At 35.9% G+C, this 18,623-nt stretch overlaps 1 protein-coding gene across 4 annotated transcripts in view; it reads right to left on the reverse strand.

The window, feature by feature from the left end:
* The window catches only part of TOX (thymocyte selection associated high mobility group box), a 218,789-nt gene that overhangs the window by 17,064 nt on the left and 183,102 nt on the right, over window positions 1-18,623 (reverse strand). For all 4 annotated transcript variants that reach the window (XM_002198353.7, XM_072924674.1, XM_072924672.1 and 1 more), the window contains one exon: window positions 8,458-8,538. In XM_002198353.7, the coding sequence (XP_002198389.1) occupies window positions 8,458-8,538 (81 nt within the window). The remainder of the gene's footprint in view (window positions 1-8,457; window positions 8,539-18,623) is intronic.

The raw sequence follows: 18,623 nt of genomic DNA on the forward strand, positions 1-18,623 counted from the left end.
CCCATCCCCTCCTCCCAAAATAATCTGTTGTTTTACTGAAACAAGAGAAAACAGAAGAATATTTTGAAATCCCAACAGAAAGATAATGAAAGTAGAAGAGAAATAGGAAAAAGGAAGGAATAAAATAAGTACTACTGTAATTCTGATGATAACAAGTATAATTATATTAACTAAAATTACTGGCGCTGCATGACCCTTGGTCCACAAAATTATTTTATTTGTATAATATTTTCAAGGAAGTGTGTGACTATGCAGATGAGTGCTGTTCTTAACAGACAGACTTCAGGGTGGATATTTTTGCACAAAATTCAGAAAGTGCCGAATCAAGTTCTTCCCCATGATTTTTACCAAACTCATTACTTTCTTTCCAATTTTAGTGCAAAGACAGCTTTCCCATGCACCTCTATTCCCCTACTGTGCACCAAAACTTCTTATGCTTTATTGCCAAATTAAAGAATTAAATTAGGAATAAGGGGTTAAGCATTGCTCACTTAGTTGTGCTATTCTTTTCTGAAGGGAGCAGTCCTGGCACTAGTGGTCATTCTTATCACACACATGGAGTGTGTCTGTTCCTTAGAGGAAAGTGACACTGGGATTTCCCTTAACCCATTTGACTCACTCCTGTGGTTGGGAAATTATTTTTGGTAAAGATATCTGGCTTAATTTAGCTGTGTTGTAGGGAAAAAAAAAAAAAAAAGGCCTAGATGATGCCATTTTGGCATCTCCATATATTTGGGATAAAATTTTAAAACTTTGAAACATTTGAAAATTCACACTTTAAACTCTCACCTATGTATTTGTGTAACCAAACAGCTCTTGAAACCTACACACGGGTATTGATTCTCTTTCTAAATTGTGTCTGCCTTCTGGTTACTGTTGGAGATTGTAATCTCATTTCTGTTGGAACATAAACATCTGTGTGGTTGAAAGCAAATCAAGGGCATGTTTTAACAAGGCAGTACTCTAAGGGCCTGATCCTTAGACTACTGAATTTAAAAGAAAATCTATTATTAATTCAAACAGAATTTGGATCACAGCCCAACACTGTTATTGTTGCTTAAGTATTAATGTCTGGATGTCCATTTCATTTTTCATGAAAACCAGGTAGGATCTGACTAATAGAGGCTGAGAATCATTCCCAGTTGATGATCACTACTTTTGACCTCTGATCCATAAGAAGCATGCCTAGAATCTACAAATGACTTTACTTATTTCCATTGTTAACATGATAATGCAGTTTTTGTTAGAAATATTGCCAAGTAGGACTGCATAGGTATACTCACACATGATGTATATAGACATCCTCAAGTTACATAATTTATACATGCTTCATATTCAGAATTCTTATCTGCCATAGAATAATATGTGGGAATTAAATAGATTTTTAAAATAATTTCACTCTAGTACGCAGTGCTCAACTAATATTGCTTCTTGCAATGTAAAACTAAAAAGTCAGTATTGTCCCAAAGAAACCAGAGATGTTCTATTTCTGGTTTCTTAGGGACAAAGAGGAAAAAAGGATTTTTTTCTTGTTCTATTGATTTCAGAAAATTAACGATTAAAGCCTTTCAGCTGGAGCAATATAATTTCAGTTGTTTACAGATGAGATATTATCAAAATGCTTCTTTATTAATAACACAAATTAAGCTCTGCTTTGTAGTAAAATACTCAGTAAATACATTCAGAAGATTCAGTTAATGATTTTGGTACTACTGGATGCTTATGTGTCCTTTAAATATATGCCGAGAGACCTCCTCAAGGGCAAAGTGAGCCTTATGGCCAATATGCAAGCAAACTGCAAGCAGCCTTACTTATGGGCAAACACAATATATTCCAAATTCAGAATTATTTTTTTTTTACAAAGCCATAATAGTGCGACATAGCTCTGTTTTAAATGAGAAACAGGTGTTTCTCTTTAAATACGAAATGGAGGTCTGGCATCCTCTCTCTACAGACCAGAACATGCACTATGTGAGGATTTCAAAGCCTGGAAAAGAGCTAAACCTAATTCAGGCTTTACATTAATCTTAAACCTCTGTGGTTGCTGCACTGTCCCTTTCCCTGATGGTGCCGTGCTCACAGCTGGTGAATGGTGTCTGTCCTTCAGCCATGCTGAGGAATTCAACAATCTTTGGACTCTGTGACCAGAATGAAGGTTATGTTCAGGAAACAGGAGTGATTATGTCAGCTGGTACCAGGATGGTCCAGGCTGTGCAGGCTGTGATCAAACTTAGGCAGGCCTGACTCAGCTTAAAAATGAGTTATCTTCAGTACTGTGACATTAAAGAGGCAGATAGAAGGAAATTGGCTGCATATTTATGCAGCTCCTACAAAGCTTACCTAAGCTTAAGTTCGCATCTGCTGTCTTTGCTGTCTCTTTGGTGGAAAGAGCATCTTGAATTGTTTATTCCTTCTCTCAGCTTTTCTGTGTTCACATAATCCTGTCTGTTTGTAACATTTTTGACATTTTAGGTGATTTCCAACCCCAAGTTTGTCCTTGAGAAAAGTCTCTTTTTCTAGCCTGCATGGGCTCAGCCATTTTATTAATACCCCTGTGAAGATGTTTATGAGAGAACGACTTCTCTCTAGCACTGCTTTCTCCTCCTGCTTAACTCTAACTCCAACAGAGATCCCTTTGATTTAACTCTATCCACTCCAGTAGACAACTCATATGCATATTTGCAGTGCAGCTGCCTTCCTACCTAAGTCACAAGAGGGTCTTATCAAATGACATTTCCTATTTTGTTAATTCCAGTCACCTATTGCAATAACAACATCTGCGACCCCAGAGAGTTCAAAAAGCTTTTTGACACTTTCTTGATGTTTCAGAAACAAAGGAGTAAGCCATGGGTTGTCATCTATAATTAGTCAAGGTGGCTCAGAAGAACATCTTCAAATCCAAATATACATTTTGTCATCATCTACAGGGGATTGCCATGGATTCATTCAGGATATGGAAGTAAAAATGGATGTTTTATGAATGTAACCTGGGTACATGTGATAAAAGATATGCAATTTTAATTTTATACAAGTGTTTTAATTCCCCAAATGGAAGCACTAGGCTAATAGTGAAATCTAATTTTATTAACTCACTTCAAAAACAAACACAGTTCCTCTTCAAATCAAAATCTGGCCTCTATCAAGATCAAGACATTTCTTCCACTTTTTGGCAGAAATTATGTGAGAGCATCTCTCAGTTTTTGCACTGCTGAATGTAAAGTGTCACATGATTTAGCCTCAAATCAAATTCATGGCACAAACCCAAATATAGTTTGCTCTTTATTTTCAGTTGCAGTAGATCATTGGTTTCCTTGCTAGACAAAAAAATGTTTGGACTTGTGTTATGATGAGTTGAGACAATTGTTTTATAAATACACATTTACTCAGCAGATACTCTGATGCATCACATATTTGCAATAACGGATTTAATTTACGATTCTATGAAAATTTCTGACTACATCATAACAATTCCAGAAATAATCGAGGTATCACAGAAGCATGAATTACCTGCTTTGGAAGCTTTTAATCGCAGTTTTTCTATTTATCAATTCTAATGGAAAAAGGTAAAACTTGTCTGTGTATGTCATTTCTCTGGGACTGATTTGGTTTTGCTTTAAGAGAAATATTGCCATATGCCTTGTAGCACTTTAATAGCTACCAAAAAAAAAAAAAAATCATGCACCAAACATAACTGTACTTTTTACTTATTCTTTGTCTTATACCTTCACTGAGTACAGCTTAGTTGGTTTATGAAATTTCAAAAACATCTGCATGGACTAGGGTGAGATATAATGTAGGAAAAGCTGTTCTCAGAAGCAGGTGCCTTTTTGCCAGCAGCACAAGGAATGCTGCTCTCCTTGCATGTGACAGCCAACTTGTTAAAGCACTGACCAGGAGACAAGACAGTTCAGTCACTATCTCTTGTCAAGAGATATTAAGAATTTTATTCCCAAAAGAAATGTTCTAAACCCCAGCAGCTGCTTATTTCAGGAAGGAGTGAGCCAGGATACAGTGGCCCCCTACATCTGAAGCTTGGCCACTGTGAAGCTATGCAGTTACAGAAAACAAACTGTGGAGAGAGCACACCTGTATACACACATTTATTGAGGAGTTGGGAAATAAACGATCAGGGAGACCTAATATATCTTATTGCTTTTTCATATGTTTGTGCTCTCACATGTGAAATCGGAAACTAAGACCAATTTTATCATTTTAGATTTTGGGTTATATTTGGGTTTTGATTTTGTTTTGGTTTTGTTTGCTTGTTTTGTTGATTTTTGTATTTGTTTTTTTTTTCCTAATCATGGTCTACATATTGCTTTTTACAAGTAGGTAAAATGTTTTTATTTTTAAGAGACTTGAATTTCTTAGGCTAATCATTTTTATTACAACATGGGCAATGTAACAGATACTTTGGGTCCCTGGAACTCTCTGGTTACAAATTGCTGGGTTAATGGCACTAAGGCAATGTCAGTCTTACAGATATGACCTTTAGTTTTCTTATGAACCACAATTGCAAGATGATGGACTAGGAAGTGCTAAGTCTGCCATATGTTTCAAGAAGCAATTTTACATGTCCAAAGGGTTTGCACTGTCCACAAAACTGAAAAATGTCAAATGTGTTCATTTCAAAGTCAAGCGAGGACACCACTTTGACTTAGATACAGCGTCAGAGTTTTGAAATATGCCTGAATACTTTGAATTTGAATAATATCCACTTGCTGAGAGGTTTTAGCTTCAGTCATAGACACTAATATGAAGTGTCTATGTTCTAATAGACACTTCATGAAACTTGAAATTGTGTCACTACACAGAAAGAATTAAAGATCCATCTAGTCAAAAGGAATAAAGGGATAAGAAATCTTTTTTGTACTACTGAAACAGATACAGTTGTACTGTTGTAATTAACACACATATATGTATCACTTACATGCACATAAATATGTTATGCATGTTGAATACATAACATGTATATATTGTTTTATAAATATTCATAGAGGAACCTATGTAATATATGGAATTACTTAACATTTACTCATATACATCTGTATTAAATATATATATATATTTGAAAGATGCAGCAAAAACTCTAATGTCAGCCAGAAAAAAAAGGCTGGTTAAGCTAGAAAAAGTGCTTGTTTTATGAAAAAAAAGTAAAATTGCAATTCACAGCATTTTATGTAATGCTGTACAAATTACCAGATACCAGAGACTGCATTTCTGGACCTGAATAGTACTAAAAGTTGCAACTAAGGGCAAATATAAAGACACTTGTTTACAATGCAAAGGCTTAGTCAGTACTATAAGCAATGTGGCAATCTGCATAGCAGAAGATATAATGCTTTGTTATGTGTTTTTACTTTGCCTATCAATTCCTACACACATGAACAAACTCAACAATACACCCATTTATTTCAACCAGTATAAAAAAGGAGAAAATACAGGAAATATAAATGAATGGTAATTAATGCATAATGGGAGGGGAGAAAAAAATTAGAATAAAGGGGCAAGGAGCTGAGTGTCATGGAGAAGGCCACTCTCTCCACCTGATGTTCCACTTCCACCCCAGATCTTGGTATGAACACCAGTGGGTCTGAATTTCATTATTCTGCTGTCAGGCAGAGGCTAGGAAGTGTCCTGGCAGTTGGAGTGCTACCCTCTTTCTCTGTAATCTTTGACTATTCTGGAATCTCAAATGGCCAAGATGGGTGCCATGAATTCAGTTCCAAGTCTGGACCACTGAGGTAGAACATGACACATGTCCAGTCCTTGCTTTTCATAAAAGAGAAGACTTGCAAATAAATGCAGAAAAACATGCACAGTCTCTCATGTGCTCACTAGTTTAAAAACTAGTAATACTTAAAGAAAAAGGAAGCAGAATGAGATAAAATAGATAGGAAATAGGAAAAGCAGCTGCTCTGGGAGGTGTAAGGCACTTTTTCCCCCCCTGGAGAGAGAGGACCTGAGCAGAACCCTTGTGCCTACTTGTGCCTGCCTCTTCCTGCAGACAGAGACCTCTAGGAGGGGATATGAAAGGAAGTTTGATATTTGGATAACATTTGGGTAGCCAAAGCATACCCTAATGGGATATGAAGTATAATTGAGCATCTCACAGCTGCCACCCCAAAGTCACTGGACCTCTGCTATGAACATGAAAGGCTTAATATTGTTCAAATACTTTGAAAAAAGATGTTCCAAGGAGAATACACAAAATTACTGAGAACCTCATTTCACAATTGTATTTGAAAATATGGACAATATAAACTTCTGCTTCCAAATATTAGTGAGAATTTCTTTACAACAAAGCACTGTTGGGGCGAGCAGCACAGAAAATTCTATAAAACAGCAAGGTTGAACAACATGCAGTAAATATAAATCAGGAGGATCCAGGGTGAACACCTGATTATAAGTGTGAGGTACCATAGAGTGAGGTACAAAGTATAAAATGTATCTGTGAGCAAATCATTAATATGGTAATAAAGAATTTTTTAAAAAAGTGTGTTACTTTTGGCATGCCTATACTTTTGAAAATGAGGTCTTGTAATCTTAATAATACCACCTAAAAATAGTTTTTATGAATGGTAATGTAACAACATGGACATAAAAGACCACATTGACTCCAAATAATCTTAATTATGTATTATATATATTTTTTCATGCTTACAGGCTTGTCTAAAAAACTACAACTCTTCTGGTGCCATATAAATATTTAATAATGATAATGTAGAATACACTGATATTATATTATAAATTTTTATTTTAGATGCTTATTCCAAAATGGACTTGCTTTAGTTATATGCCAGCTCTGTTAGATTCATTGAGTGTGTTCATGGGAACAAGCAATCAGTACTCAGCTTCATTAAGTTTATATTTTTATACTTTCCACACTAGAGGAAAACATTACATTATGGGTAGAATTTAAATAATTGCTTAAAAGTTAAGAATATGCTTCAGTGCTTTTCTGACTAACAACAAATTTGAATGTTTGCACTAATGGATTCATGCACTGAACTGATCAAGAGTCTTCCAAATTTTTTCTAAAAAACAAATTTCAGAAAGTTCCATAATATACTCTTTTATTGTTAAAAAAATCAGATTTTTTATATTGTACATTTCAAAATTAAGCCACATAGAGTGTTACATAAATAGTCCATGATGTGCTGAATAATGACAGCCAAGTTATCTTCTCAAGAGAAAAGCTGGGTTAAAACTTGGAATATTTTGAGCTTTCTAGACATATCTTTTGCCAATAAGCCAGCTATTTCAAAAAGATCTGCTTGTGTTTACATGGTACTCTTTCTGAAGGCAATGATTATTTCTGGAACCAAATAGTCCTAATACAGAGATGAAAGGTATACTGTAAATTACTTTAACTAAATGCAGGAGTATTTATAATGGCAGCTAAAAAATGGAAATTTATAGGACACAACCCCCAAAAATTAATTAGGTGGCAGCCATATTTCAGACTTTTAAATTCAGAACGAACACTGATCAAATACAGAGATCATGCAGAAGCATGCATTAAAAGTCCTTGCGTGGCTAATCATACAGCAAACCCACTGAAATATTAATATAGTATGCAGAGTAGTATTGTGTGAAGGGCCCTAAAAATATTTTGAAACTAACCAAGTTCTTCTCATGTCCTATATGCCAGTCCTTCATACCGTGCTCTTTACCTCCAAAAATGATTTATTTAAGTAAGAACAAAATAGATCTAAATTTGTTTTGATAGACCCAAAACAAGTAGTTCTAACTGGTATGATTCTGAAGTTGCTCAATGGGTTTTTCACATTGACACAGTACAGTAATTTCACATTCTCCTGCATATTTAAAAGTCTATTACAAATTATAAAGAGTCTACTGCAAAATTATTGGCACTGAGAATGTTTGAATAAATCTATTTAGAAAATTGCTACTGACTGTATATTTGGTGTGTTTCAGTAAAGAATGCTCCACCATTGCCTTAGTGGTGACCTACACTGTGCTCACAGTGGCTTGCTGGACATAAAATGGAAATTCACATTTCTGATGAAAATCTGCAATATCATCTGAGCTTGACTATTTCTGTTTTGCGATTGCAAGGTAAAAAGCAGTACTAATAAAACCCCACAAAACTAAACCCAGGCACTTTGTGTGTGATATATATATATTTTTTCCCTTATTGGTAGCACAGTGGTTGCCTAGCATGTTTGTTATATGGAAGTCTGTGTACCACTACCTCCCTCCCCTGTTGAACTGGCACGTTACTCCCAAACTGAAGTGCTTTCTTGGTGACCAGGAGGGAAAGGATGCCTTTATGTGGACAGATGACTGCGTTTATTGAGCATTGGCAACTTAAACACAAGTTTAAGGTGATAATAAACAAGGCTATCTGCACTAAATACTGTGGTGCTCAGCTGAAAATGGTTGCAATATGTCACTATATATATGTGTGTATGTATATACATCATGTGTTACCTTGGATACAAGGCTTGCTCTGTAGGCAGCTAACTGCTTCAGATACTCCTTCTTGGCAGCTTCGGTTTTCTTTTTGTATACCTAAAAACAAAGAGTGGCACATTGGTAAATTAATCTGGTTCTGTTTTTATATATCACTGGTGTTTGTCTATGTCTTTCTAAGTAAACAGCCTTTCCTCCTCCTATCGCTTAAAGAGTGAAATAATAAACATCAACTATTTTAAAGAAAATATTATTCCAACTGTGAAACACCATTTAACTAACCAGCAGTACTGCAAAAACAATATCCCTCATAGCATCTGAGGTTTAATTGCTCAAAGTGAAGTGTGAGGTGTACTTTCAAATGGGACCTTTGGGGATGGGGGAAGGTGGGTGTAACCCTCTCCACTGGCTTCCACCTGTGAGACCAATTAAAACCCTCTGGGGAAGACAAGAATTTGCGGAAAGACATTTGAGCTAAATGAAGGACAAGATGACAGCACCACAGATTAGCTAAGAGAATTCCTCTCTTCCCTGGGTGAACTGTTGGGGGCAGTAAAAGAAGATCATGGAGCTGCTAAGGATAATAAATGTTAGTCATTATTTCAGTCTTGATCCCATATCGGTCTAATTAACTTCTCAGAAGCATGGATCTATTTCTGTACATTTCTCTCAACTCACCAAATTATTTTAAATGTGCCATGTGCACAATCTCATAATAGATTAAAGACCTTGGAGAATCACTTCAATTTTGCCCAAATTTGAAGACCAAAGACTATCTGCAGGGTTAAGCAGGACCTCATAGCATTACAATAACATGATGTTACAAAAGAATGTGTAGATATTTAGGGTTGAAAGCCCTTAGGAGGAGAACCAGGTTCTGACCCAGGGAGCCTAGCTAATGACTTGCTGTTAGCTATGTCAGTGACAGATTTAGGAACAGCTCAACATTTCTGTTTGCAAATATTGTCATGAGTTTCTCATTACTTCATGGTTTGTTTTTTTTTTTCCTGAAGGGGTAGATTTAGGAGTCATGCATGCATCTGGGCTTCATGTAACTAAGAAGGACTGACTCCTCATCTTTCTTGTTGAAAGGAGAAATTTAGAAAACATCTAAAGGTTTAAAAGTGAGAGAGAAAAATAAAGGGAAAGAAAATTTAGTTTTTTATTGATGTTATATTTAATGATTTTTAAGTCACATGCCAAAAGTCAATCCACATGTGGACAGACATTTGGGGTTCATAATATGGCACAAAATGAAACTGCAGCTTTGTGTATCTGTTGTCCACTTCTCCAGCCAAATGCACAACCTGGGCACATGTGGAAAGCCTCCATGAGGAGTTTCCTCATGTGCCCACCTTCCTCCTCCCATTCCTCACTGCCTGGTTAACTGGGCTATTGATTCAAAGTAAAAGACAGGCAAAGCTATTTAGGAGGACAATTTTGGGGTGTTCTTCTGAATTCCACAGCTGAAAGCACACATGAACATCTCCTCCCTAGAAAGATAAACTTTATTGAACTTTAAAGTGTTCTCTTTTGATCTTCCAATGCTGCAGTAAAACCAGCAGTCCTGTAATGGAGAGGACCTGGCAGCACAGAGTGTACACACAGAGGACAATACAGTTGCAGACAACAAAGGGAGAGTGGTAATGTCAGGCTGGAAGGATCCAGTACAAAACCATTTTTATAAAGAATGTACTCGTGAAACAATTTTTTGTTTCACTAAAGCTTTACTTTCAGACACAGAACAAAAGTCAGATACAGGCTGGCAAAACTCAGAGCCTGCCTAAAAGGATTAAAGATTTTGCTTCCCAGGGAAGCAAAAGATCATAATGGAAACAGAGAAGTCTTAGGCTTCTAAAATTGTAAATATAAAGACAGAGAGGGAAAAAGATTGGTTTTAGCTGTGCAACTGTATCTTTCCACCCTTGTAATTTCTCCAGATTAAGATAAATATGTAGTGTTTGTTGATCTCCTATTGCTCTGCAAAAAAAAAAAAAAAAAAAAAGTAGCAATTTGCTTCTTAAGTTATAATAATTTGTGATTATTAGGGGAATTACTATTTGTTTTGAAAACAAATAAGAAATTAGTCAGCAGTCTGTTCCTAGCTGCTAAAATTAATTCAGCTTGACCTAGAGAACAAAGACTAAGTTATACTACTTTGTATTTGCAATACCTCTGCATCACCCTGATAGCCAACTTAAAAAACAGAGCTGTACAACAAATTTTACACAGAACAATGTTTTTCAAAAGACCATGTATCTACTGCTTCCACATTGGGTTTTATTTTGCAGTACACAAATATAAAAAGATAGACACTCCTGCTGTGCTCCTACAGTCACAGCATAATTGAAAGAGTCCTCTGGGACTTGACTTTTCCCACAAATAGTCATATTGCACAAGGTTAACCCAATAATATGAAGCTAACAACAATTCTGCAAATCTCCATCTAAAACATCACTACTCAATTATGTCCTACCTATGCATCTACCATGTTCAGTGTACACACTGCCTTGCCCTCTTCTCTTGAATCTTTTGGTGAATGAATAATAATCACATGAGCATCACGTCTTCCCTGGCACGATAAAATTTACCAATTTAACAGGAAGTCATTATAGTAAAAAAGTCCTTACTGGGTGAAAAAGTTTTAGATTACCCTAGCCTGCTTTGATTTTTGCATTGGCAAGAATGGTCCCTGCAGGCTGGCTGGTCTGGAAGGTGATCAGCTCACCCACTTTGTCCCTGGAAAAGCATTGGTGTGTCCTCGGAGGACAAGAGGTTGAGCTCTCACCTTCTGAAGGTGCCCACTGCTTAGGTTAACATGCAAGTAGGCTGATGATCCTCATGCTGCTTTTGGAAATTGATTGGTCATGGCCTAGACTAAAAATTAGGGTAAATTCTGCCTGTCTGGGGAGTAAACACTTGGTAACATAAATAGCAACAAGGTCTGGTCTGGACAGCAGTATTTTTCTTTGAAGGCAAATGAATGTGGCCATGGCAGTGGTGTCAATTAACAGGCTCTGTGCTGGACTGGCATTGCACTGGGAGCTTATGAAGGCAAGGCAAGCGGGGAGTGTCTTCAGCATTTGCAGCAGCACCTTAAACAGGTACAAACAAGTCAGCTGCTTCTCTCAAACTCTTTTTAATTTTTTTTTCTGCAGCTGTAAGAATTTTTTAGCCCTCAGACTTAAATAGTTTTGTGTTGTTGTAAGTATAAGACTTGTATCCTTGCAGCACTTTTGGGGAGGAAAAAGACTTGTGTCATCATTCAAGTGTGCTCTAGAAAACAGTTGAAGGTCTTTTGAGCTTCATGCTTAAGACAGTGACAAATTATCAAACATATCATATCCAATAATACAATTAACATTTTTCCTGTATCATAAAGTAGGGTTCTGTTCTCTTATCTATACTGTACAGTGGGAATATTTAATTTTATTTATAGCATCTTAGAAATCGCCTATAAGGTCATTTTCTTGACCTCTGTCAAGCAAGCAACAATTATTAAATAAGTAACTTGACAGGAACATATAGTTATGGAATTAAGTAATTTCCATTTTGCTTTAATTCAATTAACATGATAATTGAACGTCACCTGATTGTCACTCAGGCAGCAAAGGCCCATTCTGATTCAGCAGCATATTTGTGTCCTTACACAGGATTTTATTTTCTATATTGTTCCAGCAGTGGAAAAAAAAAAGAATGTTGGCAGAAAAAGACATAATTTTGTATATGCAGGGTGGGTCACTTTAATTTATTTTTTTTCTCTTCAGCATGTTATAGAAACCCCAAAACACCAAGACTGCATACATTTATTTATAAATGGGACTTGCTGGCAATATTTTCCTACTGTGCTTCACACATGCAAATGCAGACAGCATAATACACATGTCCTTATTTAATTGAACTTCCAAGGTAGCTTCAAGTTCCCTTACACTGTACAGCAAAGCGTGTAAAAAGGAGTGAGTACAAAACACTACTTTGTGCATATATAGATACATTATATATATATTTATATTATATATAAATATAAATGTTCATAAAAATAGGAATTAAAAGTAGAAATAAAATATAAAATATAAAACATAAAATAAATAAAACCATATATATAATATAATATAATATAATATAATATAATATAATATAATATAATATAATATAATATAATATAATATAATATAATATAATATAATATAATATAATATAATATAATAACATATTATAATATTACATTATAATTATAATATATTATAATTATTATATTATATATTATATAATAATATAATAATATATAATAATATATTAATATATATAATATATTAATATATTAATATATTATAATATTATATCATAATTATAATATATTATAATTATTATATTATAGTATAGTATAGTATAGTATAGTATAGTATAGTATATATATTATATATTATAATATATAATTTTAATTAGGCCACCAGGGAAAATGAATGCCCTGGGCTCTCATAGGTTGGTACCAGTCCCCAGGCTCTTGCACCAGCAATCTTTAGCTCAGGTTTCCTAGGCTAACCATGCATGTGGGCCACCAGAGGTACTGCAGCCTACAGCAAGGACAAGGACTGAACTCCTCTTATTAACAGTGATACACATCCCTAAACTGAGTGCACAAAAATTCCACTTGGAGATAGAGGGGTGGCAAGTTATAGGACAACCACTCACAGATACTAGATTCGCCAAATTAAAACCACAGTGGAACTTAAGCACTTTTGCTTTATTCTGCCAGATTCTGGTCATGTTTTATTTTATATATTTTAACTGCTGTTTAGTTCTTCTCTTTTCGGATCATAAATCCCTTGAGGCAGGTTTTGTGTCTCCTGTGCTTTTCTATGTGTTCTATAATATGAAGTTCATTACTGATATATGTATATATATAGTTGAAATATACCTGTAATGTCTTAAGGCAGGAGTTTGTTCTGGCTAGACATTTTTTTCACAATGAACTTCCTCCCAACTTGCTTGTGGAGGATTATCAACATGTCACAACACAGTAAGCAGCGGGATTGCTACCTTGTCACTCGTGGCTTGCACCCTTATTGCCTGAGGGGAACAGATCTCCTTTCCCTCAGTCATCACAAGAGCTGAAACAGGCACTCAAATGTCTGCAACCGTATCCTCAGTTTTGACTATCAGATGATAATGGAAAATTATTGCTTGTGACTTCAGTTCCCTTTGATACTAGAGATGATACTAGACTTGGAGACACTGAACTAAACTGACTCATAATTTTAGGAGAAAAAAAGACTTTCAGAATCTGTGTTTTTTGAAAGTCTGCAAAAGCTCTGTGTCTCCTAGATGACAAAGCAAATTACAAAGAATCATGCTACTTCCCTGGCTTTGCCTAAATAGATGGTACGAGGATGACGAAGAAAGGGAAATTTTCTGTTTATCTTGTGGATATATCCTTAGAGCTGAGACTTGCAAAAAAGTTATATTTGTCTTTTTAAAATGATGTAAAAGTGTGCACATTTGTTTTGGTGAAAGTGTTCCAGGAACCCCACAAAACAGTATATGCAAAAACAGTAAATCAAAAAGCAACATGACTGATGCTGTATTCTTGGTCTCTGCAGTGTTATATCCCATGGGAGTGTCTTTTTCACGGACTACAGTTACAAGAATGTCATCTGATAAAATACAGTAGGCTCCGATCCAGAATTAAATTCCACATTCAGATTGTCATTCCTGACCCTAAATACGTTGGCTCATAGAGAAAACTTGTCTTTTTTTCCAAGTGGGAGACATATCTCTAGTTTTAATCTCCTGATTTTGCAGCAAAGGCACCTAGAACTGCACACACTCATCTAAAATATGGAGAAAGATATTCCCACAGCTGTCAGAAAAAAAATCCTCAGAATTGCTTAATGGACATTGAAATATATTACCATTTGATTTTCAATCTAAGTATGTACAGTAACAAAGAGGCCCAGGGCTAGCTATATGGCTCAGTAGTCTGACTGAAGAGCATGGAAAAGACACTGATGACATACTAGAGGCTTAGGGGAAAAAATTCTGTCTTTCTGGCACGTGGGGGAAAGATCACAGGCCAAATTCAGCTCTAGCACAAACAATGAAGACTCTTGGAGAGCCCTGGAAATTGCAGCTATTTGTGCCAGGCCTAAATTTGACCTATAGTCTTGATGCTTTCAGCTTACAGGAGCAGGACTGCACACTTTATCAGAAGCACGTTGGATGAAAGTTGAGTACAAAACAAGTGATATTAAACACATGATAAACATTTATAAAGACATTTATCTGGTGATTATTTCCACCTGGTGGTATTCTTTTTTTAAAAAATTAGGATGTGAGCCTGCATGGAGGTATAATAATTGGGCCTAAATCCAGTTTTGTATGCAAGTGACATAAAAGTCATGCTCCTATTAAAGCCAAAAAAGAAAAGCTAAAAGCTGGGAAGAAGAATAAGTTGAAAATGAAGGCTATTGTTTATGCATGTTGATACAGCAGTATTTGAAACCCAGTGTCCTTTTGACCTAGTTGCTTCCAAGTACAATAAGAAAGTGGAGTTAAAGTCAACATTTCATAACTCAGGGACCTTGTGCAATATTTCTCTAGAAGCCAAGTTTGTTGTGTGCTGCAAATGGATGTTAGAGATCCACCCAGGGCAGGGGGTATCTGATGTTCCCTGTGACTTCATAGAGAGCCTGATAATTCTCCCCTCTGAAGTCAATGGAAGTTAAGGGGCTCAGGATCTGGCCATGTAGAAGCCAGGGCTATAGAAAAACCTGAAGATAAAAATTTACTTATATGTAAATAGACAGCAGTTGTATCTGCACATAGAATGTGACTATTATTGGCCCATTTGTGTTCCAGCTCATTAAGCCCAGATGCTTTCAGAGGAAGGGAGAAGGAGAATACACCAGGATGAGGATCAGTTGTTTTGAAATCTTGACACCCCAGTCTAGACCTTCAAAGGGTAGAGATGCAATTTCAATATAGGAATTTGTAAAGAAAAACAGTGTATCTCCAAAACATTCCTAAGATGCAACACTGGTGAAAGCACATGGGTGCAAGTAGCTGGGAGGAGAAATGTAAAGTTGCTGTCTGTTGTGCCTATTCTAGAATCCATTTTGCTTATAATTCACTTTGGCAGTGTGCACACACAGATGTGCCTTCTCTTCCTATTCTCATTTACAAAAATAAAACAAAACCAAACCTTGTGTGGTTGTTTATCTACTAAATTGGAGGTACATTCTCATCCTCTTACAATTGTGTTAGCTATTCCTTGGAGATTGCTTCATTAGCATGGAACAAGTAAGGGTTTTTAAAGGGAGACTAAGAGATAGATAAACAAATATCTGTGTGAGTACATCAGCATATATAAGGGAAGAAATTGAAAATTTGTTTTAGAAATGTTACTGACTACTTTGTCCTCATGGTCTGCACATCTTCTGATGCTATTTCAGCAGCCAGTCCCCTGCACTGTCTGACATCCTGACACCGGGTACCCCACCTGCACAGCAGTGCAATGGGGACACGATGGCTCTTCCAGCCATGGGGTGGATGATCTCATTTGTCATGTCAGGGATGGGATGCCATCACACCCTGGGAGGGAGGATGTAGGTTGCATGTTCCCAAAGAACAGGCAGAATCAAGACTTCTTGAAACACTGATCTTGGATCCACTTTGATCTGATTTGTGGTGATCTGATTTTGTCACATCATGACAGAAGCTGTGGAGATATGAGGTGTTGGCCAGCATTACTTGTAAATCCCCTCCTGATCTACCTGGTCATCTCAGCAGTGAATAATGTGCTGCTATATCTAAAACATCCCTGTGGTCAAAAGAGAAACTTATAAAACATGCTTTGTTATTTTTCATGCCCAAATCAATCTGAGTTCTTTTAAAGAAAAAATAAAAGCCCCTGAAAGCTTGGGGGTTATAGTGAAAATGGTAACAACATCAAAAACATCGACACTAATGCACAGGGACTTAGTTTTACGTAAGTATTTGTAACGTACAATCCAAGTTCCATCAGATATTAAAGAATAAACTGCAGCTTTTATCTAGTGGGTCTTTGAGCACCAATGAGGAGTAAATGATTTGATTTTGTGAGCTTGGAGGATTTGTCAGCTGCCTCATATGTATAATTCTGGCTCTTCATATTCCTGCTGCTTCTAATTTAGCAGGACAGGCTCATAATTGAAGCAAATTAACTATTTACACTTGCCACTTCTACCAGGGGAAGAGGACACATCAGCAGGAAAGAATGAGTGGGAAATTAAATTCTTCTCACTTGTGTCAGATCTGCCCTTATATAAACACATTAACAGTAATTTCATGAGGCGTCAACCATAGGAATAAATACTGAGGGATAAAATAATGAGGTGTTGCTATTGAGCTGAACTGTTGCAGCTAATATTACTGTCTATGAATTATGCAGCCTGAAAGAAAGCATCTGTCACAGCACTCAAACAGTCACTTCACCTGCTTCTTCTGATTGCTACGTTTTGGGTGCCCGAGGTGAATCCCTCCTTCTCCCAGCTCTAGGACCAGTGCAACACTGAAGCAAACACACAGGAACACATACACACACACAAATATGCACACTGAGCTGTTCATAGGAGGCCAAATTAATTCCTACTAGAATTCCAGTTAAGTCACTGAAGTAACACCAGAGATTAATTTTGTTGAATGTTGAATAGACATTCAATTCCATTTATAGAATAACAGAACATTTATTAAGGTCTTTGGCTGAAGTTTTAAAGTTACACTAATGTAAACAAGAACATTTTGTTTGTAATTTGCCACATCTATTACAGCTTTACTAGGACTCCAATTAGAAACTTAAGGTTCATTTAGTACACGCACATCTGGTACTGATTTAAAATTACTTTCCTTTTTCATCTAAGGACAGAAAATGACCTAAATAGCCTTTTTACCCAGTTTAAACCAGTGTTCTGTCTGAAAGCCAGTGACTTGACCATTTAGCATGCTGATCCCTCTTTCTTAAGGGCTGTTTATCTCCCCTTTGCAGTAGAAAAGTGACAAAGGGCAAAGATGTACATAGATAAGGTATAGAAAAGGGATGCACAGAAATATAGTACTAAAGGGAAAACAGTGTTTGTGATCACAAGAGAGGAACTAGAAGTCACTGAAAAAAAAAAAAGAATGTACCTCAACATACTACTGCTACAGCTACCTACTGTTCACAGATTTATTAATCTGAACAATTTTAGAAAGCATTTGCAGTGAAAAATGAAGGAAAATGCACAGTGCCTGCTTCTGATATGTATAATTATTGTACTCTATCCAGAATTTGAGAAGTCCATGACAAAGTCCAGCTTGACCACTAAACTCCCTTTAACTTCTAGACTCTGTGTAGATAGATTTGAACAAACAGAATACAGGCACACACTAGCATTGTTTGCAAATGGGCTTTTTACGCATAGAAATTAATAGGAACATATGATTCAAAAATTCAAATATCTTCATATGACAAAATAAGTACACTGGTATCTATCTCATGGTAAGAGTATCAGAGTGCAATCTATTTTAAGCATAACCCTCTCCTACCTTCAGTAAGGCACCCACCATCAGCTAGTTTGTAACAGCATTTCCTTTTTTGTCATTCAAATCTTATTTTCTCAAATAACACACACAAAGCACAAACCTTTTCAATATGCCAGGTTATCAAAATTCTGTTTCAAAGCCTTGGACATACGTATATTGCCTTTAGGTCATTATTGTACTGAGTTTCTATACTTTTATTTATTCTGTGGTCAATCTTCAGGAATAAACAAGAAGAATTCTATGCATTTCAGAAAAAATGGCTCAGATCACCGGAACAAAGAAGATTTCATTTTAGCATGAAAACATGAGCCTATTCTTCTTTCTCAATAGCTGCATTATGTTCTACTTTCTGATTCATTTATATTTATTATTTAAATAGGAAAAAAGTTCCAATTCAGGAAACATAATTTGGAAATATATTTCTGTTTAAATTCCAGAATAAGCATTAGCTTCCAAAACATAAGCCAGAAGCTTTATGATAATTGAATCCTTTTCAGCAAGTATAATTAATCAATAAAGTTGTCCTCTAATGATGTTATTGTTTCTTTATTTAACTATTTTTGAATTTCTGAGGCTTTTTCAATGCCAAATACCAAATGCTACATTAATCATTTGTATTTTTAGAG

The sequence above is a fragment of the Taeniopygia guttata genome, chromosome 2, assembly GCF_048771995.1.
Source record: "Taeniopygia guttata chromosome 2, bTaeGut7.mat, whole genome shotgun sequence".
Classification (NCBI taxonomy): Eukaryota; Metazoa; Chordata; class Aves; order Passeriformes; family Estrildidae; genus Taeniopygia; species Taeniopygia guttata.